The sequence below is a fragment of the Lissotriton vulgaris genome, chromosome 2_1, assembly GCF_964263255.1.
Source record: "Lissotriton vulgaris chromosome 2_1, aLisVul1.2, whole genome shotgun sequence".
In the NCBI taxonomy this organism is placed as follows: Eukaryota; Metazoa; Chordata; class Amphibia; order Caudata; family Salamandridae; genus Lissotriton; species Lissotriton vulgaris.
In genome coordinates this window covers 256,387,543-256,415,365 of record NC_141687.1, presented here as the reverse complement: position 1 = coordinate 256,415,365, position 27,823 = coordinate 256,387,543, and the positions used below count along the sequence as shown (strand labels likewise).

The 27,823-nt window shown below is 46.4% G+C and overlaps 1 protein-coding gene across 7 annotated transcripts in view; it reads right to left on the bottom strand.

The window, feature by feature from the left end:
- Positions 1-27,823, bottom strand: part of ACACA (acetyl-CoA carboxylase alpha) — a 1,131,726-nt gene that overhangs the window by 741,289 nt on the left and 362,614 nt on the right. For all 7 annotated transcript variants that reach the window (XM_086954890.1, XM_086954892.1, XM_086954891.1 and 4 more), the window contains one exon: positions 16,223-16,336. In XM_086954890.1, the coding sequence (XP_086811016.1) occupies positions 16,223-16,336 (114 nt within the window). The remainder of the gene's footprint in view (positions 1-16,222; positions 16,337-27,823) is intronic.

The window sequence follows — 27,823 nt, the reverse complement described above, 5'->3', positions numbered from 1 at the left end:
ATGGACCCCTCAGCACCCACTTCTTCACACATTACTGCCAACTGACCCCGTTTACGCTGACTATTCCTATCCAAAACAGGGAATGAAGCCATTTTCCTTCCTGGTTTTAGGGCCATGGCAACCTTGCTACACCACTGACTTCATTCATTTATTGAAATTCTAAAGGGCAGGAAAGGGTTAAAAAGAAGTGCGGTGGGAAGGAAATTCTCCAGGCATTTTTATATGTATTAATAGTTAGAAGAATGTGAAGCCTGGGGGGATGTGGAAGAGAAAGGCACAAAGGCGGGTAAATCTACTTGTTTAGATGATATGTGGAGGGAGGTGTGCTATCAGTGGTACAAGCAGGGCATTTAGGGGGATGAAAAAACTTGGGGGGTCTCTCAAAGGGGCATAGCTGAAGTAATTAAGAGCGTGGCTTACAAATATGCACGCTAAAAATCTGTACTTAGGATAGTGTGCCGCCCTACTGGTATTTTGCTGCGTCAGTCATTGCGTACAGATATATAATACAAGTAACATTATTACCACAACAAATCAGGGATGTTGGCTTTGCCAATGGTTGTTTGTTGTGTAAGATAAATATTTCCTGAGTGAGTATTAGCATGATTAGGTACTTTCGGTCACATGAGGGTGAGGTGAAGGAAACTGTTTCCTTTTCGTTTTTCTTTGTTACAAATTTGCACTCAGCTTTATTTCATTTCGGCCACCACAACATAAAAAATGTTCTCAATATGGGTATGATATTAATGGAAACTAATGTATTGCTTTGCTATTTGAGGAAGTTTATTTAACATTGTACGTTGGAGCTCGAAGAGACAATTACTAAAATGATGTATATATTGTTCAGTTACAGGCCCCTGAGGAAGAACCCAACTGGGCTCGAAATGCATCGGGCATCATTCTGGATTCTTTATTAACTGATGGAAATGTTTTCAAAAGATTGTATTATTTTGTTACAAAATGTTCATTGAATGAATAAATTTGCTCAACGGATTTGTTACAAAACCCAGAAAATTTCACGTGTAGAGGTTTAATTTTGTGTTCTAAAACTTTGGTGATATTAACCAGAAAAACTTGAAAATATTGTGCTGAAAAAACAGTGTTCTAGTTCAGGAACCACATTAGCTACAGTGCACAGAGGTCGAAGGGAACTTCCACTCGAGATAGGTGCTCAATAAAATAAATATGCAACAACTATGGCTTCGTTGTATACAATATTGTAAATGCTTTGGTTCTGAAATGATGAGACTGTGAACGAACTATAACAAGTCTCTTTAAAGTTACCTCAAAGGCACTGAAGGCTGGTTCTGCTGCAGAGTTAACATTTTACTTTTACCCTGCAGGCAAAAATGGAGAGCCCTATAGGGACCTGTCTCAACGCATGCTTTTAAGAACAGCAGGTGCTGAGCACTGGCAGGACCCGGCCCACTTGAAGCCCTGGGTACAAGGTTAGGTTTTAGTGTGGTAGCGTGCTTCCTACAGTTCTACCCTGCTCTACTCTTCTCTCCGAATACACTGTCCCAGGTGGAGGGACATATATAGGGTGACCACCCATCTGTAAATTTCACGGACAGTCCGTAAATTGGACCCCACATTCGTTGTCCGTGAGGATCCCTTTTACGGACGCCTTTTGTCTGTAATTTTGGGCCTTTCAGGTAACAGAGCTGTTCCTCTGCAAAAGGCCTCAGCTCCCTAATGGGGCCGCCTCGCACCTCTGAGCGCAACAGCACCTCACCCCGCCCATTGTCATTCTGTGTGGGGCTGATTGCCACATACAGAATGACAATTGGTCAGTCTGGGCTGGCACAGCATGTGGTGGCCTCCTCCAGCCTCAGTCCAGGGCATGGCATTTTGTCACATGGAAGTGCAAAAACGCCCATGCTGCTGCTAGGTGAGAATCCAGTTAACCAAAGGAAGGCGGTGAAAGAAGTTCAAAGGAAAGGATTATAGTTATAGTTATAGCAGCCATGGTTGCTGCTTTTTTATTTTATGCAGCTAACAACTATTGACAAAGCCAATAGTTCTGGCTTTTTGAAGGTGTAACATTACTTGTTCTAGGTGTAACGTTACTTATTGTATTATATATCTGGATGCAATGACTGAAGCAACAAAAATACCAGTAGGGCGGCACACTATATTAAGCACTGATTTTTTGCTCATGTGTTTTAAGACACGCATTTTATTACATCGAACAACCTTTTGGAGAGACCCCCCTAGTTTTTTCACTCCACTTAAAGCTCTGGAAACACCAGTCGCCCCACGTCCAGGCACTGTGCATCATGCATGGCTCATGCCTTCCACTTTTTCAGATTGACTATGTGCAGGGGCATAGTGAACCCTGCCCCACCCCACCCCTTGCTTTAGGAACTACAGCGAGGGTAGAGTTCTTGATGGGTCTCATAATTAATGTGAAAAGGTGAGTGAGTGAGTAAGTAAGTGATGGGATGGGTGGCTGGATAGATTAGTGAAATGATGGATGAATGAGTGAAAAGGTGGATGATGGGCGAGTGATAGGGTGGCTGGATGAGTGAAATGAAGGATGAATTGATAAGTTAAAGGGTGTATTGATGAATTGATAAGTGAAAGGGTGAATGGATGGACGGATGAGTGAAAGGGTGGATCTAAGGCTGGATGAGTGAGTGAAAGGGCGGGAAGATGGACAAAAGGATGCATAGATGAGTGAAGGAGTGAATGGGTGGATGGATGAGAGAAAGGATGGATGGATGCGTGAAAGGATGGATGAATGATAGCTTCAATGGATGGATTCATGAGTGCATGAGAAGATGGATGGGTGGGTAGATGGAAGGATGGCTGGCTAAGAGACAGGGGAATTGAAAGAGAAAAGGAGATGTGTAAATGGATGACTGAACGGGTAAATGGGTGGAAGGATGAGTGACTGGATGGATGAATGAGTAAGTGAAAGGATGGCTGGATAGGTAAATGAGTGAATGGATGGATGAGTGCACGGATGGATAGGGTGAAAGGGTGGATGAATGGATAATGGATGAGTAAAAGGGTGGATTGAGGGATGGATGTGTGAAATGATGGATGGAAGGATACATGAGGGATAAGTTTGTAAATGGCTGAATATGGACATGGATGGGTACACAGATGGAAGGACCGAATGAATTGTGAAAGACAATGATACATGAAAGTATGATTACACATTGTAAGCTCCATTATCTTAAGCAACATTTCCTATACATTGACTTTCACATTTCTATGAGTGATTGTCTCTATATAATGTGTGTGTTGTAACGCACTCCAACACTCTGCCCCACATACTCGGTTGAGTAGCACTATAGACGAAATGAAATACACATGAGAGAGGGTCTATGTGAAGATGAGGGGCCCCATTGGAGGGTGGTAGCAAGGCCAGACCAGGCATCAGGCGTTTTCCCTGGGAGCTGGAAAGGTGGGGGTGGTTTTGTTACCACAAAAAGACCTGCACATTTGCTTAAAGCTGTGCGCATACTGACAAACCATGAAGTGAACAATTGTCTCAACCTAATATAAACTTATTTTTACTTGTACTTTAGTGGTTGTCTATTTACTTACTTACATACTATTGCGCAACATCCTCTGATGTGTCTGTAAAACTTACCTTTTGCCCTGAATTTTGACCTCCTGTCCTGAATTTTGACCCTTTGTACCGAATTTTTACACTCACTGTCCTGGATTTGCACCCATGCCAGTTGGTCACCCTAGACATAAACCTCATACACTTTCGATAGTTGCATATCAATGAAGAGGGGCTTCCCACCTCGGTATTCCAAGTTAACGCTCATTGGCTCCGATATCTTGAGAAAGCTATTAAACTTTGCGAAGTTACACGTCTACAAATCTATATATATGTGGAGGTGCTGCTGTAATAATTTCAAATCTCAACCGACGTAATGCACAGTGATGCCTAAAAACCAGGGGAGTCGTAGCGGGGGGAGCATGTAAACCTCCGGGAATCAACACCCACCAACGGCCACTTTCACTTCACACCCTCTGCAACGAGCGGTCCCGCTAGGCTCAGGAGCCTGCCTGGGGAGCGGCCTGTCATGAAAGCGTAAACCCAGGGGCCTGAGCTCGGCGAGGCCCCAACCCCCAGGGCCTCCACGAGTAATGTTATGTGCGGAGTCAGACACGGCTTCCCCGCGGGGAAGCTGGGGGAGTCGGCGACGGAGCGGGAGCCGCTCGCGCCCAGGTCCACCGGGGACTGCGTGACTAACTGTTAATTGGGAACAAAAGTAATGGGCGAGGCGGCAGTACTCGTCCTCCCCTCCCCGGGCGCAACGATAATAAAGGGGCTGGGCTCCGCCGGATCCAAGCAGAGCTGAGCCACGTCCAGTCACCGGGAGAAAGCAGCACTGCGCGAGCCGTGTGAACGGGCGGCGGAAGTGACGTTGTGCTGGGCTTAGCATGCGTTGGACAGGCCCATCACCTAAGAAAAGGGGCGGCAGCGACTACAACCCGAGACGGAGGGCTAACTCAACAATGTGCTCAGGCAACAACTGAAACAAAGCGGGCCCCGAGAGACACAGCAGGTGGGCCGGCTTTCTGGTACGGTCATTTATTCAATGTTTGGAATTTGTGGGTGCTTTGTGTACACAAACATAACAGCACCTTGAGCAAGTGTATCTCCTTTTCATAATTTAAGCGTTCCTGTTACATATTACTAAGTTTACATTATATTGGGCCGCATGGTTGGGGGCCGGTTTTGGGCCCCTGGGGCCGTTTTTGTTACAGGGCCGTTATGCTGCAAAAACGGCCCTGTAACAAAAACCGGCCCTGTGACAGAGCGCGGTCGCACCTCTCCCCTCTCCCCTCTCCTCCCGGAGGGGGGGAAGGGGGCCGGCCGAACACTTTGCCAGGGCCGGTTCTGGTTCCCAGTCCGGCCCTGATCACCGGAAGCTCTGTGTTACTTCCGAATTGCTCCGTTACTGGCAAAGAGGCAGTGCACCGGCAGGCATGTCTGACAGAGATGCCACCCACAAACGGGGAGCGCGAATACAAGGCAAGTCTACCAGGGTGTGCACTGTGTACTCAGGCACACACAAGAGCCTCAGATGCCAACAGGACACGCACAGAGTGGGTATAGCACAACAAATGGGGCTATCACAGACACACATGCACACACAAGGCACACTGTCAAGAAGACTACATTTCGAACCCACAAATAACACATATACAAATAGAGCACAGTCACACAGAGGCTGGCACAGCAGTACCGACGCAAGTGGGGAATGTGCAGACACAGGCAGATCATGTGGGTGCCCTCTACGGGTGTGCCCTTTCACAAACAGGGCACCCACAGACTAGGTGTCCACTATTGTGGTTTGGTGGCACTAGCATCATGAGATAGGCAGAGCGGTGGCCTCGCAGTGGCTTCTGAATAAGGCAATGGTTCAGATTATAAAAACCCTCTTCAGTGGGATGTGGTCAGTTATCAAGTTTATGGATGAGGGAAGTTGAACTGTTTTTCCTCCAAAGAGTTTCACCTTTGCTGTGGCTGACAGGCCGACATAGACCCTGCTGCTGTACCATAACAGAGGGGTCACTGCCTTGATTATACCCAAATAGGAGCCCTTCTTTTCTCCAATATAAGTGTGGCCACAAAGGATTTCTAGTGGAGGGACCTCTATTAAGCAATAACATTCCCCTCTGCATCAAAATGAAACCAATCAGATCTTTAGGGGCAGCCTCACATGTACCCTATATGGTGTCTTCTGGTTGAGTGAGGTTTGAATACACTTTACACTGCACTATACAGACTAAACCCTCTTTAAGGGCTCTTCATCTTGTCAACTTGAGGCAGAGGATATGTTTTAAAAAAAGAATTTTGGACGTCTACAAAACATTTAAAAAACTATAGACTGATGCTGTCTAAAAGCAGTGGCTGGGTGATTAGTAGTGGATAAATAGATCTCACAGTGGCTTTCTTGCAACACGTAGGAATGTATCTGGTTAGCTACAACTTTTACAATAATACAAATGTGTGTTATAATAACTAAATTAATGATTTTGTATTTCTGGGACAGATAAGGGACCATGCTTTTCAGACTGGAACAGTACTCTATGATGCATAAAGTGTGTGAGATCATGACAATCCCATAGGAGCTCCAGCTTTTGACTGGGACAGGTAGGTGATGTGCTTCTCATGAATAGAGGAAGGCCTTTTACATGGAAGTCAGGAATACTTCCACAGTCCACATTAAAGCAAATGATTTCTGTGTCAACAGCACTGAGTTGCAGCCAGCTGTCCTCATGCAAGATTCAATGTTATCAAGACACATGGTCAGGCTGGCCAGACATTCTGTATCAGATGACACCTGGGAACAAATTTAGGTGTCATCTGTATAAGAGTAACACACCAGACTGACGTCTGCAATAAGCTTGATGAGGAGAATCATGTAAACGCTGAACAATATATGAGAAAGGAAACCCTGTAATACCCCAGAAAACGTCAAGGATTTGCAAGAAAACAAGCACCATATTAAACGGATGGCTCTGCATGAAGAGATTCAGCTACACATGATGGGAAGGATTCGGCCATGGACATTAAAGCAGTGTATTAATAGTGGCAAAATGGGCAGAGTCCTAAACGTAACCGCATGATAACTCAATTATAATTCTACAGTAGCTAGGGCTTAGTAACTCTGTGGTTTTATCTGCACAACGCTTTGTTCTCCTTAATTTCCTTTTTTTTTTTTGCTGTTTCAGCCGAGATTATTGAATGGGGAAGATACAGCATGGAGTGGGATGTTATATATATATATATATCTGTCTGTGAGAAGTTGGCCTGGCGTATGATGTCCACTATTCTAGTGGGCACCTTGCACCAGTCCAAAGGACCCTTATTGATGGCAGGTTTAAGACAACCTTTATAGAAAACTATCCTAGTGGTAGCTGTGGAGAGCAGCCTTCAGGCTAAGTCTAGAAGGAATGTAAAGCAGCTTGTTTTACCAGTCTATAATCTCATTTATGATCACATGAAAGGAGAACCACACCGGGTATATATATAAAATATATGTATTTATTCTAAATACACCCCTCTAGTCTCGTTATGAGGCTAGAGGCAAAAGTACAATACAATTACTTAAATAGCACACAGTAAATTAGCACAGTATACGTTTTGTCCTACGGGCCTCACAAACCATATACTAAGGAAGTGGTATAAGAACCACGTGAGGGATAGAAGCAAGGCCTAGGGCCAGTAGAACCGCTTTTGCATCGAAGATTGTGAGCCTACACTCCATGAGTGAACCACTGGGGAAACCAGGAACCACCCAAGATAGGGACTCAGGAGACCCACGGGGGACGCGTGCAGTGTTTAAAACACAGCCACGAATCACCATTGACTTCTATGTAGAAAGTCGCAATTAGATTTTTAAAGAATAAGGACACTTAGGAGTGGACTAGGAACAAACTCCTTCAGTACTGGACACTTCAAGAGTCAAGACCTACGGGAGCACCGAAGTACTCATGTTACCTCACCCAGGGAAGCCGGGTGCATAGGTGTCTTTTCGTGTCAGGTTTCGTCGTCGTTTCCTATGGAGAGCTGCAAAGAAGTGCTGCAGGCAACCAGATGAAGTGTCCGGATGGATACAAGGGTGGATCGGAGAGCTGAAGAACCTGAAAGCAGAGGGGACAGAGTCTGGGTCACTAGCCAGTGACCAGGAAGGCAACAAGAAGATGCCAGCCAATGTCATGTGATTTCAGGTGATGTAGGTGAAGCTTGACTCTTCAGCCACGAGGTCAAGGAGGCGTCAACGACAGCCAGGAGCTGGATTCGAGCTGTCCCACGTCGGATGTCCAGTGTTGCAGCGTTGGTATCCAGGTTAGACCCAACAAGCCTTGGCAACAGCAACTCAGCAAGATGACAAGATTGGCTTCGGTGCTGACCAGCAAGGTCTGAGGGACTCACCCTTTGGAGGGGAGTCAGGGCACGTCTGGAGCAACCAGGAAAGCCCAAGAAACAAAGGATTTACCTTCGTGGGGACCCACCAGTCAACGGACTAGGGATTGTGAAGGAGCCTCGAGCAGAAATGCCAAAAGCGGGCCCACGGAACACTCGTGGAGTGTAGGCCCACAATCTTCGATGCAAAAGGTGCTCAGGGCTTGGACTACAATTAGCCCAATGCACAACTTCAGGAAAGCTCGGGAAGGCGATGCACTAGCAAATGTGCTGGATGTCCAGGAGTTCCGGTCCCACGTCTCTCGTGATGGCTACAGGTCTCAGCTTTGCTGGGGACTTGTGTCGGCCTCAGAGATGTCTGGAAGTCCGTGTCCTGTGTCGCAGATTCTTCAGGTCTGGCAGGAGCCTAGAAAATGCAGACCGGCAAGATGCTTCTTTGGTGCCTGTTTGAACAGGGGAGTCACTCCTTGACCCCAAGGGAGATTTCTTCCGTCTTCCAGTTGAAATGGAATGTCGAAGATCCAAGATTTATGTTTCAGAGTTTCGTCCAGGGTAATCTAAAGTCCTAAGGACTGGGTTCCTATACTTATACTAAGTTTGGGGGTTGGACTAACTCTAGGGTCCCACCTATAGGAGGACCTGGGGAGAGGGTGCTTACACCCCTTCCCCTTTGTCCAGTTTTGCGCCAGAGCTGGGGCGGAGTGCCTCAGCAACCGTTTCGAACTGGGAAATGCACGGTGACACCTTGTGTGCCCCAGGCACTGTCTGGAAAGCATTCACTGAATGGAACCCACCCTGCCCCAATACACTAAAGCCTGTCTGGGGAGGTGCTGGCACCTCCCTGGACAGGAAGCCTATTGTCCAAGCCTCCCCTGCCGGAGTTTCGTCCAGCAGCAGGAGGTCAGACTCGTGTCTGTGGCAGCAGCATCCATTTTGTGATGCTGGGGCTCTTTAAAACTATTACCGGGTAAGTAAGTGTGTACATGTCTTCTCCCCCTAGAAGGGTGGAATTCTACCCCCGCCGCCAGGACTTATGAAGGGGGGGGAGGTGTAGGATTCCAAAGTGTTTGACACCAAACACAACATGTTTCGATGCAGCCATTCCAAAGTTAGCATTTACCTCGAGGTTATAATGCACTTAAGAGTATATGGTCTGGCTGTATCATAGAACAGCTATAAGGAAGGGATTCCAAAAGCTGCAGAGGGGCTCAGCTCATGCTTGGGCACCCTCTCACACAAAACCAAGCACTCTGCCTTTAAGATTGTTAAGGCCTGCGAAAAAGTATAAGTTGTTTTGCTGCTAGCTCTGCAGTTCGCTTTCAGCTGCCAATGATTAAGGGTCACGAGAGCCCGAAACGCGTCTGGCAAAAAGCATAGATGCAGCCCAGTTGAATCCTGCATGCAACTTTCGTGAATAAAAGTTGGATGTATAATTGCCTTTTTGCGGTTCCTTCCACATGGGGTAACTCTCTTTCTTTTGGATATTTGCGGTCGAACCCCGGCCGCGGAAGGAGCCCAGCTGCTAAAACAGCGTTCCCGTGGTGAGGCCATCCAAAGGCGCTCATCGGTTTGGGAAAGTTAATCCGTCACGAGGGACTGAAAATGCAGCAAGTTTTCATATGGGATTGCCATCACCCCAATGTGGTTTTATTTATTGATGAACTTTGCGGACTGCAGACAGACTCACTTGAGTGTTATTGCTGACAACTTCAAGCACCAGAAGGCCATAGGAAATTCGGGCCTCGCCCACATGGGAGGAGTGAAAAAGTATAAGTTGTTTTGCTGCTAGCTCTGCAGTTCGCTTTCAGCTGCCAATGATTAAGGGTCACGAGAACCCGAAACGCGTCTGGCAAAAATCATAGATGCAGCCCAGTTGAATCCTGCATGCAACCTTCGTGAATAAAAGTTGGATGTATAATTGCCTTTGTGCAGTTCCTTCCACATGGGGTAACTCTCTTTCTTTTGGATATATATATATATACATATATATATATATATATAAAACAAAAGCAATTTTTCATCACAAACCACCGGCAAGGCAGCTGAGCAGAAAAACCACGCGAGTCCCAATCTTCATTTGGCAATATTTAATGGAAAGGCAAGTTCATCAAATCTGACACGTGTATATATATATATATATATATATATATATATATATATATATATATATATATATATATATATATATATATATATATATATATATATATAGAGATATCGATATAGATAGATAGAGGTATACTATATCTAAGTAAGGGGTACATGTACCACCTTACCCAGGCTGCAGTAGCAGACATGTGGTGCCATTTTGGAAGGCTTCCCAGGGGTGGCATAATACATTCTTTAGCCCCTGGTAGGCCTCTGGGGTACCTATGCCCTTGTTACCTAAAGTACCATATACTAGGGACTCACAAGGGTAACACAGTAACCAATCTGGAGTGTACCTAATGTACATGCAATCAATTTAGATAGAGAATAGCTAGGCTAGGGTCCTGATTAGCAAGGCCACAGACAGACTAAAGTCGATAAACCAGTGAAGCACAGCAAAAAGTGGGGGTAACCATATTAAGCAGATCCTACTATCCTACACTGTCTATCTTTAATATATTTTATATTTTAAACTACTGTTGGTTGCCAGTAGTTAGTTATAGTTAGGACTATGTTTCCATAGGAAAAGTGTTTTTTGACTTGCCTGTACCTATGGCGCTGTTTGATGAAACTTTTTTTGGGGGGGGGAGGGTATTTGTATTGCACACGTACACCGACAGGTCTCTTGGCGCTGGGGATTCTAGATGAGGGAACAGTTAAGCGGAGTAGCATCTAATTGTAGGCCAAGAAGAACAACCAGGTCTTATGTTGTTTCCTGAACCAAAGGTAATCAGTTCCCAAAATCTTCCCAAAAAAGTGTCATAAGGAGTCTTGAGCATGGAAAGTTTTGGGTGATCCGTCAAGCGAGGGGCAAAATAAAGGGATGGGGTAAAAAAAAAGTGCATTACCCATGTTAATTTCCATAGGAGCTTTGAACATGACTACAGCCCGAACCACTGGACAGAATTAGATCAAATTTGGTGGGATTGTAGATTTTGGTTCGCTGATCACATTTATAGTTATCCGTTGTAAATCCGTTCAGTAGTTGTAAAATTTAAGGAAATCCCAATTAGGATATCTGCGATCACGTATAATTCATGACGTTTTCACGATTAATTGTGAATTTGCGTATCAACAGGAATGGCATAATTGGCTGGCCGTAACTTGAGCAGAGAGTTGCGGCCGCCATTTTAGCTCATCGGAACAGCCCCTGGGACTGAAACCAAATGGCAGAAAGTGGCATAAGGGGTCAGGTTGGATGTGTCCTGTCCCCATGAGAGGAATGTAGGGGTGTTTGAGGAAACCCTTATGAGTATAATATGTCGAAAAAAAGAGGGTTTTTTCCCCACTCTGAATATTCGTGAATTCACTGTGACTGTCAGTGCACCCGTGTAACGTGACAAATTCGCAAATATACGTTGCGACGAATTCACGAATACCCATTTTTTTTTTTTAGAAAATAGTTATACACCCACCTTCAGTCTCACTTAAACACTCACCCACCCACTTACAGACTGACTCTAAGATTCATGGGACCACTTACACAATCACTCAAAAACTCACGCACCCACTCAGACACTCATACACCCACTCACAGACCCACTCCGACTCACACACCCAATCAGAGACTCACGCACCCAATCATAGACAAACTCAGTCTTATGCACCCACTCACAGACTCACTCAGAGACTCACACACCCATTAACAGACCAACTCAGCCTCATGCACCCACTTACAGACCCACACAGGCACTCATGCACCCACTCTCTGACCCGCTCAGAAACCCGTGGACCCATTTACAGACCCACTCAGAGTCATGCACCCACACAGACCCACTCAGAGACACACACCCACTCAGAGACTCAGACATCCAGCCAGACAGTCATGCTTCCACTCACTCACCCAGTCAAATGCTCATGCACCCTTTCAGAGACCCACTCAGAAACTTATGTACCCACTCTCTCATCCACTCAGAGGATCATACACCCACCCACCCACTCACAGACCCACTCAGACCCTCAATCCCCCACTCACTCACCCATTCAGAGGCTTATGCACCCACTCAAAGGCCCCTCAGACTCAAACACCCACTCAAAGACACATGCACCTACTCAAAGACCTCCTCAGAGACACATGCACCCACTCACAGATCCACTCATATTCTGTTGGCACCCACTCACAGACCCACTCATATTCTCATGGCATTCACTCACAGACCCACCCAGACAGTCCCAACTCAGAGGTTCAAGCACTCACAGACCCACTCCATGACCGCACCCAAAGACAGACCCACTCATATTCTTATTTGCCCACTCATAGACTTACTCACACGCACCCACTCACAGCCCCATTCAGACTCATGCACCCATTCAGACAGTCATGCACCCAGTCTCCCACCAACTCAGAGGCTCATGCACCCACTCACAGACAAACTTAGACACTTATGCACCCACTCTCTCACCGACTCATGCACCCACACACAGACCCATTCTGATTTTGTGCAACCACTCAGAGGCTCATGCATCCACTCACAGACCCACAGACAGACTCACGCACCCACTCAGAGACTCATGCACCCACCCACAGACCCACTCATGTTCTCATGCAGCCACTCACAGACCCATACAGCGAGTGCTTAATTTGAGCCGGTTGTTTCCGGACCTCAGCACTGGTACTTAATTGTCAACACTGGCTCTTGTGACAGTCTGCCACAAGGTGGCACTGTCTGAGAAGGCTGCAACAACAGTCAATTATTATTTTAATATACCTAAAAAGTTACTATTACCTGCCGGACAAGCCATTCTTATAGCTTTGAAGGCCTAGAATAGTCCGAATTGTCACACTGGCAGGAGTGTGATGGTTTGTAATGGTGTTGTGACTGTGATTAGCAGCATGGCTGGGGCAATGTGTGGTGCAAGTTGCTGTGGTGTCCTGACGAGAGCCCTGGCACACATTTTTATACAAATCAAGCACTTCATACAAGCACTCATCGACCTATACAGTCACTCAAACACCAACTCTCAAAGTTTACAGGTTACAGTTAGGAAATAGATTGAAATTCCCTGAAACAAACAAAGGTTACAGGGACGTTATAGTTGGAAAATAGAATTTTAAAAACCTTAGGAAATTCATTGAATAAAAACAAAAGTTACAGGGACATTATAGTTAGGCTCATTTTACTCGTACAACACTAGTGAAATTCAGCAGTGATAGTTATCTGAGCTAACTATAACTTACGCCACCGCAATACACTGCTTTTGACCTCACATATTACATCACTACTGACATGGTCAGTGACATCACTGATGTCATCTCAAATGACATCACTGATGACATCATCCCGTGAGTGCAATTGTTTCGTAAACGGTTCTGAGACCTAAAGATAGGCTAGTGGACGCCCTCTGTACTGTCAAAGTTGTTGTCTACCATCGATTCCCGAGCGCTTAGAGGCCTGTAGGTGATTGAGCGCGCTACAAATCAAAAATAACAATAACAATAACAATAACAATAAAGATAAATACTAAGCTACAGCATAAGTTAAATTACTATTCTTTCTGTACTAGCAATCAGACATACTATTTCTAACATATCTCATCTGAGTGGTTGTGTGACTATTAGTGTGTGAGTGGATGTCTAAGTGGCTGCATGGGTGGGTGTGTGAGTGGCTGTTTGAATGCATTAGTGGGTTTGTGAATGGGTGAGTGGCTGTGTGAGTGGCTGCAAAGGTCTGTTTGTGGCTGTATGGATGTGTGAGTGGCTGTATTGGCAAGGGAGTGGCTGTGTGAGTGATTGAGTAGCTGAGTGTGTGTACAGGTACATGAGTGGGTGGGAGTGGCAGTAATGGAGAGTGAATGTCTGTGTGAGTGGCTGTAAGGGTGAATGAGTGGGTATGTGAGTGGTTGAATGAATGTGTGAATGGTTATGTAAGTGGTTCTGTGGATGAGTGACTGGCTGTTTCAGTGGATGTATGGGTAAGCGAGTTAGTTATTTAAGTCACTGTCTTGATGAGTGAGTGGCAGTGTGAGTGGCTGTAAGGATGAGTGTGTCGGTGTGTGAGTACCTGTATGGGTGAGTGAGCGGATGTATCAGTTTCTGCATGCTTGTGCGAGTGTGCTTGCAAGTGCCTGTACTGCGGAGTGAGTGGCTGTATGGATGAGTTAGTGGGTTTGAGAGGGGCTGTACGAGTGAGTGGGTGTGTTATTGCTCTATGGATGAGTGATTGTGTGAGTACTGGTATGGGTATGTGAGGGGTTGTGTGGGAGTGGCTGTATAAGTGGCTCTATGGAGTGTGAGTGGTTTTGTGGATGATGTCATGAGTGATGTCACTGACCATGTCATGAGGGATGTAATATGTGAGGTCATAAGCAGTGTATTGAGGGGGAGTAAGTTATAGGTAGCTCAGGTAACTATAACTGCTGAATTTCACTTATTTTGTATGAGTGAAATGTGAGCATAACGAGAATATCCCTGTAACCTTGTTATATACAGTCAGGGTACAAAGAGAGAGGCAATAGACCTTGAAAAGGCAGAGCACATAATCAGAGGTTGGGCATAAACTCACAGACAAGGCACACACAAACAAGACAGTCACCCATGGACTGGATGCACACAAAGAAAGCACACACTCATAGTGAGGACACAAAAAAGAGATCATTTCGAAAGGGCACATATGGACAAAGGGCACATACAGCAACATAACACACCCTTGCAGGGCAGGCTTGTATACACAGAAATAGAACACACTCAAGACGCAGCACACACTCACAAACAGGGCACACACTTGCAGACAGGACACAGATTCGAGAAAAGCACACACCAGCATGCTGGGAAAACTGCACTACGTTCACAAACAAGGTAACAAACCAAAGAGATACAAAATGTACCCAGAGACATGGCAGACCTTAATAGACATAGCATAAGAGACAACACTCACAAAGACCAGGCACATTTACAGTGCATTATCAGAGAAAGGATGCACACTCACAAACAAAACTCTTTCACATGTAGAACACACACAGGTAGGCAACATACATAAAGGTTGAGCTAGCTGTCACTGAGGACATAAAACAACTAGCTAGAGACAAACCACACACAGTGCCTGTAGAGAACCACAACATTTGCTGCAAACACCTGCAGCGTATCTAGATGATCGGAGCAGTGCATGTACAACATAACACAGACACAGCAAACATGAAGATATTCCAGACAGACACACCAAACACATTGAGAGCACATATACACATGTGGCATTCTACACCTGCTGCCATGGCAAACGTACAGGCACCCCAAAGATAAGGGCATACCATACACTGAAGACACTGCACATATAGGCTCACCAGACGTTTCAAACACAATTCATTCAAATAGAAGGCATCAAAACATATTGTTTTACTGCGGCAAACACCACACACACTAACACACTGCACATACCATCAGCATGCTGTATTTAAATCCTATCTCTTCAAGTCCCAGTCCACGGACATATGAGAAGACCCTCCATTCTGCTCTCTGGCTGTCTCACTCCGTCCTCGCTAGTTGTATGCGCTCTTTGTGTGTGTGTTGTGCTAGCTCGTTGGCTGCGTAACAGGTTATTGTATATTTTACTGTCAGGCATGTAAAGCAAGTGGCTAGGGTATGTTGCGAGCTTCTTGAACAAATTCTTTTTTCCATTTACACTGCCTCTTGTGCACATATATGCATGCAGTTGTAAGGCGTTTCACACAACCATCACACTGCTGCCTGCTTCAGGGCCCTCCATGGTTAACTGATCCTTTCTATGCACAACTGGCTTCGCTGGTTGCCTCTTTTTTGTGAGTCAGAATTTGAGGCTTGATGCTTTGTGTACGAGGCTGTTACCTGGTAGCTCCAAATGTAATAGTGACAAAGGGCGAGTCATTTGATGTGTTCCAAATGCCACCATGGCATCAATCAGTATATCTACCTGGATGCTTTCACATGATCAGTGGGCATTGTGGAGTTGCCCGATGAGTTCCCAGTGCTAGCGCAGCATCTGTAGATTTACCGGATGGGCTCACTATGGCAGATGTACGTTGTTCTATATGATGGGTTTGCAGTGTCATATTGGCTTCAAAACACTGACCTGGCACACAGACTAATAATGCATCCTCAGCATCAGTGGATTTAGGGAGCTTGCTTCCAGTGCCAACCTAGCAACAATGAGTTTACGCAATGGGCTCTCAATGCCATATTTCTATTTATAGATTTACCTGGCGAGCTCTCAATGCCACTTTGGCATTCGTGGTCTTACTGAGCTGGGTCAGCTCTATCAAGATATTCAGCAACTCGTCCGTCAGAGTCGGATCTCGGCCACATAGCTGGTCCTAGGAGAAGAGAAAGAGACACACTGGTGGGCATTTGATCATATACCAAGGTAGAGGCCATACGGTTTTAGGGGGGCAGCAAAAGGACATTCAGGCGGGCAAAGAACGCACATTGAGAGTGAAGGAGAGGTTAGAGGAAAGGAAATGGAAAGTGATCAAATGGGGTCGAGGAAAGATTGGGAGTAAGGAGGGGTCGAGGAAAGGGAGTGGAGAGTGAAAGGGGGGCAGAGGAAGGGAGTTAGAGTGTGATGACGGGTCGAAAGGGAATGAGTGAGGTAGGGAATAGAGATGGAGAAAAGTGTCAGAGGACAGTTGAGAGGAAAGGCTGGACAGAAGTGTTGAGTGTCCAGAGGAAGAAAATAAAATTTTAGGGAAAGGAGGCGGATGAAAAGAAAGGAGGAAGTTGTAAAGAAAAGAAAGCAGCTAAAAGCTCAACTTTTGAGGAACAGCCACTGGAAAATATGTGAGGAGAAAGAGACCAGAGGAGACTAAGTAGCTAAACTTAATGAGGTCCTGGCCAGTCGTAAGATCAGGGCCGGACTGGGAACCTAAAGCAGTCCTGGCAAATGTTGTCAGACAGGCCTCGTACGGTGCATAGCGAGTGCAGTGAGTGAGCATGACCACTACACTGAGGAGCTTAGGGGGTTCTACCCCCAAGAAAATGAGGGGAAATTGTGCATTCTACAACACATTTGTCATTATATATTCAATTGTATTGGTTTTTAAAGCATAGTAAATTGCAACCTTACTGGGCACCAGGTTTTAACAATACGTGTGGGGCTTTTCAATGATTCCCTCACTATTACCCTCTAACAGTGCCCTCATCTATCCATAGCCCCCTCTCACATGTATATTATTTGTTTTATAGCCCCTCTCATACCAGTGTAGGGTGTGTCAGAGCACTTTATATCTCACAAACACATACAGAGGCAGTGAATCATACATGTGAAAATCAGTCTATAGAAAATGTTACATAAGATAAAGTGGACTACAAGGTGCACAATTCCATACTGGTAAGCATTTTTTAAGAGAGTGCTTGGTCTGGTGATGCACAAACTCAGGATTCAGCACATAACACAGTGGTTAGAGTGGACTTTAATAATAAGAAATGATTATTACCCAAACAAACCTTGTTTAGCAACACCATGATAATGAAAGACTGGGGGAAACAACATAACTTTCTAACCTGTACCATGCAGCTTGCATGCAGCACTTTGATAACTGTTCATAGATCACTGTGCAAGATTACGATTGTAACTTATGAATTCACAGTAACCAAAGGATCTCTGACAAAAGCAGAAACCCACTTAGCTATGCACATAAAATACTGTTCGTTGATATACGTGATACAAGGCCTTTGCAGCAGCATATTAACCCTCTGCACTACCTGGTTGAGTCAAAACTGCATCTAGACAAAACTCAGTTCTCTCTCCACCAGGTACATTAATCACGGGAGTTAACTTGATACTTTTATTGTTGCCCGAAAACTGCTAAATATACAAGGAACTTTGCAGTGCTTTAAAAACTGCAGCCCTTTTACATAACCGTCCCCAGCCTTCTGGGGAACAGCCTGATGCACATTACGGCCAGTCTGGCTTTGTGTGAGAACCTTAGCCTAGCCAGACAGAAAAGTATCAGAGCACATACCAACCCTCTATCTTGAGAGACTGCACAAACCCCATGTGTGACAACGGTAGGCATAGGGAGTCTGACCTAGGTGCACCTAGTCAAGGAGTGCCATGGTAGGCATCAAGAGTCTGAACCTAGTTGTACCTACTCAAGAACTGCCATGGCCAGGCATCTGGAGTATCTAAATCTATTTGAATGACAGGGGTCTCAAAGCCCTATGACAAATTTAGCATTACAAGACAGAGCAAATTTAGCATTACAAGACAGAGCAAATTTAGCATTACAAGACAGAGCAACAAGAGGCATATAGTGTAAGAAGTCGGCATAGAACATGAGGAGGTCGCAACAAGTCGGCATAGAACATGAGGAGGTCTACTAGCAGTGTACGGTCCTTGAGGATATATATGAAGGCGAATATTGAGTATCCTTAGGCCAGCTTGCTCCAGTCTCCTGTAGTCATTTCCCCCCGTGCTTTAAATGGAAAATTAAAAGTGCCGGTACTCACTAATTTAGGGTGACCAGATGTCCCGGATTTGCCGGGGCAGTCCCGGTTTTTCGGGAACTGTCCCGACACTTATTGCAAAACTGAACAAATGTCCCGGTTTTGAGAGAGGGTCGGGTGAGCACGAACATTTACACTTTGCTGTGAAGGCTCACCTTCACACCGGCCCTCTCAAGACACCAGGGACAGAGAACTGTTTGAAAGTTTCTCTTACTGTACTGCCTGACTTACTTCAGGCAACAAAGCAGGATTTAATGAAGGATGAATCAACCACTGCAAAGCACATCACCGGAGGCCAGAGTTACAACGCTACTCTTGCAACACACCCCAGTTTGGCCGACAAAGTCTTTCATTTTCATGCTACAGTAGAGTAGAGTGTGTGCACGTACCTTTGTAGCATGAAAATTAAACACTTGCTCGGCCATGCTGTGGTGTGTTCCATATGGCTAGACTGAACACAAACATATATAAATATATATATGGGAGAATGAATTGACATAGAAATAGGACTAACTGTTGACCAGTGCCAACATTTAGTCCTTTTTTTCTATGTGTGTGTGGGGTGGGGGAGGTGGTCGCTAAGAAAAAATTTCGGGTTGGGGGGGCTAATTCTTCTAACAACATGCAGAGTGGAGATGCAGGTGCGAAAAAACAACAAAGCGTCATTATTAAGCAAATGGTCTTTTAAAAACCTGTGAAGTACTCAGGTGCGGCTGTATGTGTGCCCGGGGCCTGCCTGAGCCGGGCTGAAACACACCAGGGGGGGGGGGGCTGAAGCCCTTTGAACCCAGCGCAGGAATACACAAATACACAGGCTGTTGCCAGCCAGAGCGGCACATAAACATGCTCCATTTGAAAGTGTCCTTTTCAGTTTTTGCGCTGCGGGTACCCCTACTTCAGGGCCTGAGCCCTGCTGCTTCTGAGAGTACCGGTCCTCTCCTTGCCTGAAATTAAGTTCCGGTAATCCGCGGCAGAAAACTGAGAAGTACCGGTGAGTACCAGCCCATTTAAAGCAAACACCCCAGAAGCTGTGTAGCACTGAATGAATTAATACATTTTTTATTGTTTCAATTAATTAAAATTGTTACAAAAGACTGGATGTGGTGTGTCCATCCATGCACCTTCTTCGATCATTGATAAAACATCATATCATTTAATTTGACAAGTCAAGCAAACACAAAGCGTAAAATTAAAAGACTGTAAAAATGTGATATATGTTCACTAGTTTAAAACTGCTCAGCCTTTACTCCTTGGCTCGATCTTTACTTAGGAGTTCTTTAGGCTGGGTGCCAATTTCGCTAGTTTGGCCAGTTCCATTGGAATCTCCAAATTAAAAAGAAGTTTCCTTGCAACTGAACAGGTGCCAGTGCCATATTTTAAGAACAGAGGTTTTAGTAAAGTGCTGCGTGCGTGCTTCAATCGGGGGCACTGTAGGTCGTCGGTGCAGTAACACCGGGACAACTTGCCTGCCGTCGCCAGAAGGATCAGGACATGTATAGAAGAGCGCACACGGAGTGAGACCGGGCCAGATCTGTGGTCAGCCTTTCACCGCTGGTGGTATTTGGCGTGCACGGGAAGGGAGCACAGCTAGGGTGAAAGGGAGCACAGCTAGGGTGAAAGGCCGCATCACACGCCCCAGAAGAACTATCTGAGCCAAAGCATGAGGCCCTAGGACTCCCGCTGTTAAGGCACAAAAACGCATGAGGAAAACATGGAAGGCAAAAGAACAAGATCATGCTAAAAATCAATGGGGGGGCACAAGGGTCTCCGCGGGGAGGATAATGGAGGGTTGCTAGTAGTGCACTAAGAAGGCAACAGGACCCCCGAAATTGCATTAGGAACGCCACTAACCAAGTTAAAAAGGTTGCTTTAGGGTATCGATATTGAAAATCTAAATAAAACGTAACAATGTTTCCTCTACAAGGAGCATGCCTCCACAAAAATCTTTGTTTTACAAATGTTTTGCCAGCATTGAAAAAAGAGTGAGGGGAGCTGAGCTGAGGGAGAAGCACCGCCTGAAGCGTGACAGAAGACACACGCTGCAGGTTAGAGGTCAAGTTGAACACGACCCTGCCGCTACAGGCACTGCTCGGACTTGTGTATTTCAACCAATGAAGCTAAAAACAGGAGTTCTACAGGGGGAAAGTGGATGCCCAGGGCCAGAGCTTCTGCCTACCGTCTTAAGTTTCTTTACACAATTGGATTAATAAATGAGACTAGTGCATTAATTCAGGGGAAGAATCCCTAGATAAAAACCTGCCTGTGTGTTTTTTTGTGTGTGTATTTACACTGGGTGGTTTCTTTGGTCCCATTTTTTTTACAACCACCTTAAAGGAGTCATCATTCACAAACCCAGAACCTAGGTTCGTGCTGTACAAATATCACGTGAAACATAGACACACGTGTGATATCTGGCAGCGGCTGCTGTAATCAACCGCCGTCCTACGGTGTCTTTGAAATAAAATATATAAAGAGACTATTCCACGAGGAGCTTCGCCTTGTGGGTCTCTCATAACTGCTATGTATCTTCTAACCCCGGTACTACGCACTGTGCATCAGTTGCTTGTCATTGCTACTACAGACAAATGTGCAGCCGCCCGTCCTCCTTACAAACAGTACACAGAACCCCTGATAGCCTCTTTGGATGTTGACACGCAAGAGGCGAACCCGCTTTTTTTCTTTACACAGATACTTTTTTACGTTCTATCAAGCCTATGCCCTGAAATATATACGTTTTAAACCCTTATCGAAGAGCTGCCGAAGATTAACGGCGGTAAGGAGAGGCGCCGGGGACCCGGGGTCCCTTCAAATCTGCTTTGCGAGCTGGCGGGCGCCGCCCACGCGGGCACCCCTGCCTCTCGCGCCCCTCTCCGCCGCGTGCCGTGTGATTGTAAGTAAGGCCGGCCCCAGGAATCTCATTATCCGAACACGGCGCCTGGATTTCCTGGGAGACTTCGGGAGTCGCGGCGGGCAGGGGCTGTTCATTTCTGAAGCAATCACGCCGGCCTGATGGAGAGAGAAAATGGCAGCTGTTCTCAGCTCAGGCCTTCAATTTCCTTCAGAGCCCAGTCACTCAAGTGTGTAATTACACGGGGGGCCGGGGAGGCGGGCGCCCTGTCAGAGCCCTGCTTTCAGGCCTCTGCGCCGTGACTTTGCGAATGGGGACAGGCAGCAGCCAAACAAACGCACTGGACGTTTTTTTTTAACCTTTTATTATTATTATTATTCGCCGGTCTAGAAGTGAAGCTTAGTTTCTGCAGCCTGATCTTTTTGCTGCCAGAAAACAGCTTGAATTTTTATGCGGACGATGGAGTAGACGAGGCGTGTGGCAGCGCTGACATGGACTGCCTCTTCCCTCTCCACTCTGCCTGCGCCCCCACACCCCGGAGCCTAGGCACAGGGCTGGCTCTTTGTTGTATGACCTGATGGGGACAAATGACCTCTTTTTCTTCTCGCGTGCTCGGTCCCTCCACGTGTAGCCTGTTTTATTATCTGTATTTACCTTTCCCGCCCACTAGGGGCAGCACCGCCAGTAGCTTATTATATCCGCGCCAGAGGGCCACGTGGCCGGCAGCTGCAGCACACGTGGTGTCAATGACACCCTGTACTTCATTTAGAAAAAAAAGTGCAGGGCCCAAAGGAGTTTTTGGGAGCCGGTGCTGCACACGCAAGGGTTGCAGACCACTACACTGCAGTCTTAATGACAACAAATGCCTCTTTCTTCCACCAGCCTAAACTTCCCGTCTCTTTATCCTAAACCCGCAGGTTCTTTTCTTGATTTCACCCTTGGTCACCGTCTCCTATGCTCCTTTTCCTCCCCTTTCTGCACTTTTCTCTCTTGCTGGGAGTCAAAATTGATGTAAAAAAAGACCCGGTCCTGCCACCTGCAACGACTTACAGCACTCAGCATTAAAGCCACAGGCTCTGGGATCCCTTAAGAAACAATCCCTCACTATCAGGCCCATGTCACGTGACCATCTCACACGCGGCTGCGGGGAGGGGCAATGCAGGAGGTTGGGAGCGCATGGCCGGCCAGGGTCGGATTGCTAAGGCGGGAGGAACTCGGGCGATGGGCCGGTGTCCGAGTTGCAGCTGTGGGGCCACTTTCTGGACGGCATGGAGTCCGATTTAGGCTGCGTCTGTGCTGTTAAGGTGCTGCCCAGTGGCGGCTTTTCTGGAGACAGATGGGCCTCTATTACCTCCCTTTTACCAACGGGCGGAAGGGTCATTCCCGGCCTCTCGCTGGGCCGGCCCATTAATGTACACAGACTGAGCCGAAGTGGCCTCCCTTACATTCAGGTGTGGTTCACTATTGTGACCTAATCCATGCACAAAGAGTCCTGGCAGCGTTTGCATTTTTTATCTCAGTGAAGTTAAGAAAACATGCCTCTTTTAGACCACCCCCCTCCCCTTCTTTTCATAATACGTAATACACGGAAGCATTGTTTTGCGAAAAGGCGCAATCGGCAAATGTGGGCAATTTTTTTAAGGGTGCCGGGAACTATTTTGAACCAAATCCAACAGTGCGCACGGCCAACATCACAGCATCATCCAGTGGCCTCTTGTATAGACAGAGCCATGTTGGAAAGTGCCCTCTCTGGTCTACCCCGAATACCATGCTCATCTGCTTCTGGGGTACACCCAAGCCCCAAGATAACATGCAACTATTAGAATCTACCAGTTCAAGAGCACAGCTGCAGTACCAGATGGGCGTATGGAAGGTCGGGCGTGGAACAGTATTGAGAAAACATCAACCAATTCCTTTAAGTGGAGCAGGGGTGAGCGCACCAGCTCAATTGACTCCATAAAGAACCCTCTAAATACAAGAGAGAAGGCACTTTATACTCTTATCCAAGTTAGACACTCACCGGAGCATCCACTGGCTGGGTTTGGCACATTCGGATAGTTGCAATCCTCAGTTGCAGATGAACAAACAGAACTACAAGCCTGTGATGGGTACATCGAAAACACATTGGCCACACCTTTAACCTCCATCACTTCTCTCCTGCTGTCATCATCCGCTTCTGAAGCCCGATTATCTCTCAGCACTGCCACAGGCTAGCTTCTTTCATTACTTATGCCGTGGACACCACCAGTTCCCTGTCCTGTATGCGTCTATAGGACCAGTCTGTGCAGTTGTGCACCTTGTTGGGTCCACACACAGCGTCTCTAGCAGGCCTGCATCGTGACATCACTTTCACGTCATGGTTGCTCTACTTTGAGCCACAGAGTAGTGTCACTGTAAGACCTAGAGGAGGTAACGAATCACTGGCAGAGTGACCCCATTATCTGGGCCTTCTCGTTTAAAAAAAAATAAAGACATTTAAATTAAATGTCTGCAAAATGGAATTTTCAATTTGTGTTCACTTCTATCCCTTATTCAGTAGTAACCAATATCTAAGCAAATAAAAAGCAGGGAACTGAGATTGACAAGAAAGCCATCTAATTGCAAGCAAGGTCTGACTCTGTGTAGTATTGTATGCAATGCGGTCTGTAGCAAGATGTCAATCAGCGGAAACTAGGAGTGCAGAAGACTGTGACAAGAGCCATAGAAATAAGCTCAGAATGACATTGATAGACGTAAAGGACTAAAAAGGACGGCGAGAAACAATGCAGTTTGCAGCTCAGATCTTCAGACGTGGGGAGTCGGAAGGATACAAACAAGTACACAGCGGAGGAGACCAAGGAACTTGATAGAGAAATCTTCCTTTACCTTTACTTCAAGGGTATGGCCCTGGAAGAGTCAGCCATGTCTAGAATCACTCATTCTTCAAATAAGAGAAACTCATAAACAGTGCAAACAAGGCTTGAGAAATCTGGTCGATACAATGAGATGCCTCTGAAGGGGCGCAGCGAAAGCAAGGATTACCCTCCTTGCAGAGGTCCTGGATGACTGGAGTAATATCCAACACCGGTGATGCAAAATCCTCGACTGGCAGTGTATGCACAGAACACAGGCCATCCTAGACGGTAACGTATTGCACTGCTTCCAGCATTGCCTGTGTTTGCATAGAACAGTTTCCTGCAGAGGTGGTGGATGCAAGGAACAGATTCCTGCAGAGGTGGTGGCTGCATGGAACAGATTCCTGCAGAGGTGGTGGCTGGGTAGAACAGATTCCTGCAGAGGTGGTGGCTGCATGGAACAGATTCCTGCAGAGGTGTTGTATGCATGGAACAGATTCCTGCAGAGGTGGTGTCTGGATGGAACAGATTCCTGCAGAGGTGGTGGGTGCATGGAACAGATTCCTGCAGAGGTGGTGGATGCAAGGAACAGATTCCTGCAGAGGAGGTGGCTGCATGGAACAGATTCCTGCAGAGGTGGTGTATGCATGGAACAGATTCCTGCAGAGGTGGTGGATGCATGGAACAGACTCCGGCAGAGGTGGTGGATGCATGGAACAGATTCCTGCAGAGGTGGTGGCTCCATGGAACAGATTCCTGCAGAGGTGGTGGATGCATGGAACAGATTCCTGCAGAGGTGGTGGATGCAAGGAACAGATTCCTGCAGAGGAGGTGGCTGCATGGAACAGATTCCTGCATAGGTGGTGGCTGCATGGAACAGATTCCTGCAGAGGTGGTGTATGCATGGAACAGATTCCTGCAGAGGTGGTGGATGCATGGAACAGACTCCGGCAGAGGTGGTGGATGCATGGAACAGATTCCTGCAGAGGTGGTGGCTCCATGGAACAGATTCCTGCAGAGGTGGTGGATGCATGGAACAGATTCCTGCAGAGGTGGTGGATGCAAGGAACAGATTCCTGCAGAGGAGGTGGCTGCATGGAACAGATTCCTGCATAGGTGGTGGCTGCATGGAACAGATTCCTGCAGAGGTGGTGTATGCATGGAACAGATTCCTGCAGAGGTGGTGGATGCATGGAACAGACTCCGGCAGAGGTGGTGGATGCACGGGGCGGCGTCCAGCATAGAACATAGAGCATGGAAATGCTTTCTCGATAAAGGTGATTCATGCAACAGCCACCAGACGAGAGGAGAAGTGAGGACAAAAGTCCTCAGATGCTGAAACCAACATTGTCACTCCATCACTTTTCACATGCGAAGGTCACCTGTATTTAGCCACATTCTACCTAGATAACATTTCTGTTGCCCAAAATGGCTACAAAACACTTTTTAAAATGGTCCACGAACTCTCAGACCCCAGTAATATAGCTCTCCTCTTTGCTCTCACAATCATAAAGCGGGGAGCTTGTGTGTTTCTTCATCAATAAGGTGACGAATAGTCAACGCTCACTAACAATGGCTCGGACAGGCAAATCCCAGCTAGAGGATAACATCCCTTTACCAGCTTATGGACACAATCTCCAAACAGTGAAGCGAATCCTTTGGATACTGGCTTTCCTCACCAAATAATGAAGTCACTGGTCCTTTTGGACAACCCTCTCTTTCTGACCCTATTGTGGTCAATAAAGTCTGGCTCTCCAAATGTCCTCTACCTCCGGCTAAGCTGAGTTCCTTCAGTCCACATCTTTTACAACTTCTGGTTGAACTCTTGAATTCTTCCTTACAAGGTGACGCACATCCCCCAAGCATGGAAGCATGACATGGTATTACCCTGACTAAAAAAGCCTAACTTGGATCCTTCTAACTGGTCTAATTTTTGGCCTATCTCGATGCTGCCCATTCTCTCCAAAGTCGCAGAGAAACACGTTAACATCAGTCTGACCGCATTTGTGGAGTCCCAAGATGCTCTACATCCTTCTCAGTCAGGCTATAGAGCAGGACATAGTACTGAATCCACCCTACTAGGAGTCACTGAACATCTGAGACAGCTTCTGGATAAGGGTGGTCGGGCTGCTCGGATCTTACTCGATCTCAGCGCAGCATTCAATACTGTGTCACATTACATCCAACTAGATAGACTGTCTCTTCTGGGTCTCCAAAGGACGGCTCTATCGTGGGTGACTTCTTTTCTGGCACATCGCACCTTTCAAGCCTATGCTGCTAGTCAGGCTTCTAGCCCACATGCTTTGACTTAGGGAGTCTCTCAGGGATCAATATCTAGGTCTGCCCATTAGCAGACTTGGTTGAAAGCGTATGGTCTCACCTTGTTTTCCTAAGCAGACAACACTCAAATCATCTTGTCCACACTGAACTCTTGCCTGGGTCTTGTCTGCGCCTGGGTGCCTTTAAAATTAAACGGCGATAAGACAGAGGTAATGGTGAGGGGCAAGAACCCCTGCTCTGAGGACAGCAGTACTGGCCTGAGACTTTAGGTGCTCTTCTTGAAACGGCCCACAAGGTAAAGAACATAGGCTTCTGGCTGGATTATAACCTATCAATGAAACTGCAGGTGGACATCGTAGTTACGACTTGTTTTGCTGTTCTGAATTTTGGATGCTTCTTTTCTCGGCCCAAATGAGAGTAATTCAGGCCTTGATCTTATCAAGGATGGACTATGGCAATATTCTATATCTTGGGGCTGATAAGGCCTCTATAAGACGCCTTCAAGTAGTCCAGAACTCTACCGCCAGGCTTCTGTTAAGTCTACAAAAGCAGGCCTCTGTGTCAGGTCCCCTCCGTGACCTTCATTGGCTTGCAGTGGACAAGCGAATCCAGCTAAAGCATTATGCTTTATGCATAAAACCAGATCATTCACTGGGCTGTGGATCCTACAAGAACTGGTGATTCCCTACCAGCCCTCCTGCACACTGCACTCCAGCAATTGATCGATCGACACAGTTCCCAGAGTCATACGTGCTCGGATGGGTGGTCACCCCTTTTCCTACCTGGGCCCTAAGCTGTGGAATACCTCTCCTGAGTCGCTGAGAAGTTGCACTTCACTGACCATCTTTCACAAGAATCTGAAAACCTGGCTGTTTTAATTTGTTATTGAACTGCGCTGCCCTACCCATTGTTAATAGCGCTGGGGAACCCTATTTGAGCTACATGCTTTAAAAGATTTTATAACAATAATAATAATATACAGCTTTTTGCCCAGAAGTACTCCTGTATCTTTCCTTCTTGGGTGAGTTCAAGTGGCCCATAGTCGAAAAAGCGCAAGAGAAATTGTAAGATATCTACCTTTTCTGTGAAATCACTCTAGATTTATCACCTTTTACCAGACCCCATATTTTTGCTGGCATTAGATCTCAGTGCACTTTAACCCTATTAACCAGTGGTAAAGTGCCAGCGCTCCTCCTTTAAAAATGGCCGAATTGGCATGCTACTTATTGGTATTTTTAACTTGCATATCAATCCCTACTTTAGGATACAAAATGTACCCAAGGCCCTGGAAGTTAAATGCCACTAGTGGGCTGAAGCACCTATTATGCCATCCACTAAAGTGGCAGTCCAAACATGACTTCAGGCCTACCACTGTAGCCTGACTGTAACAGTAC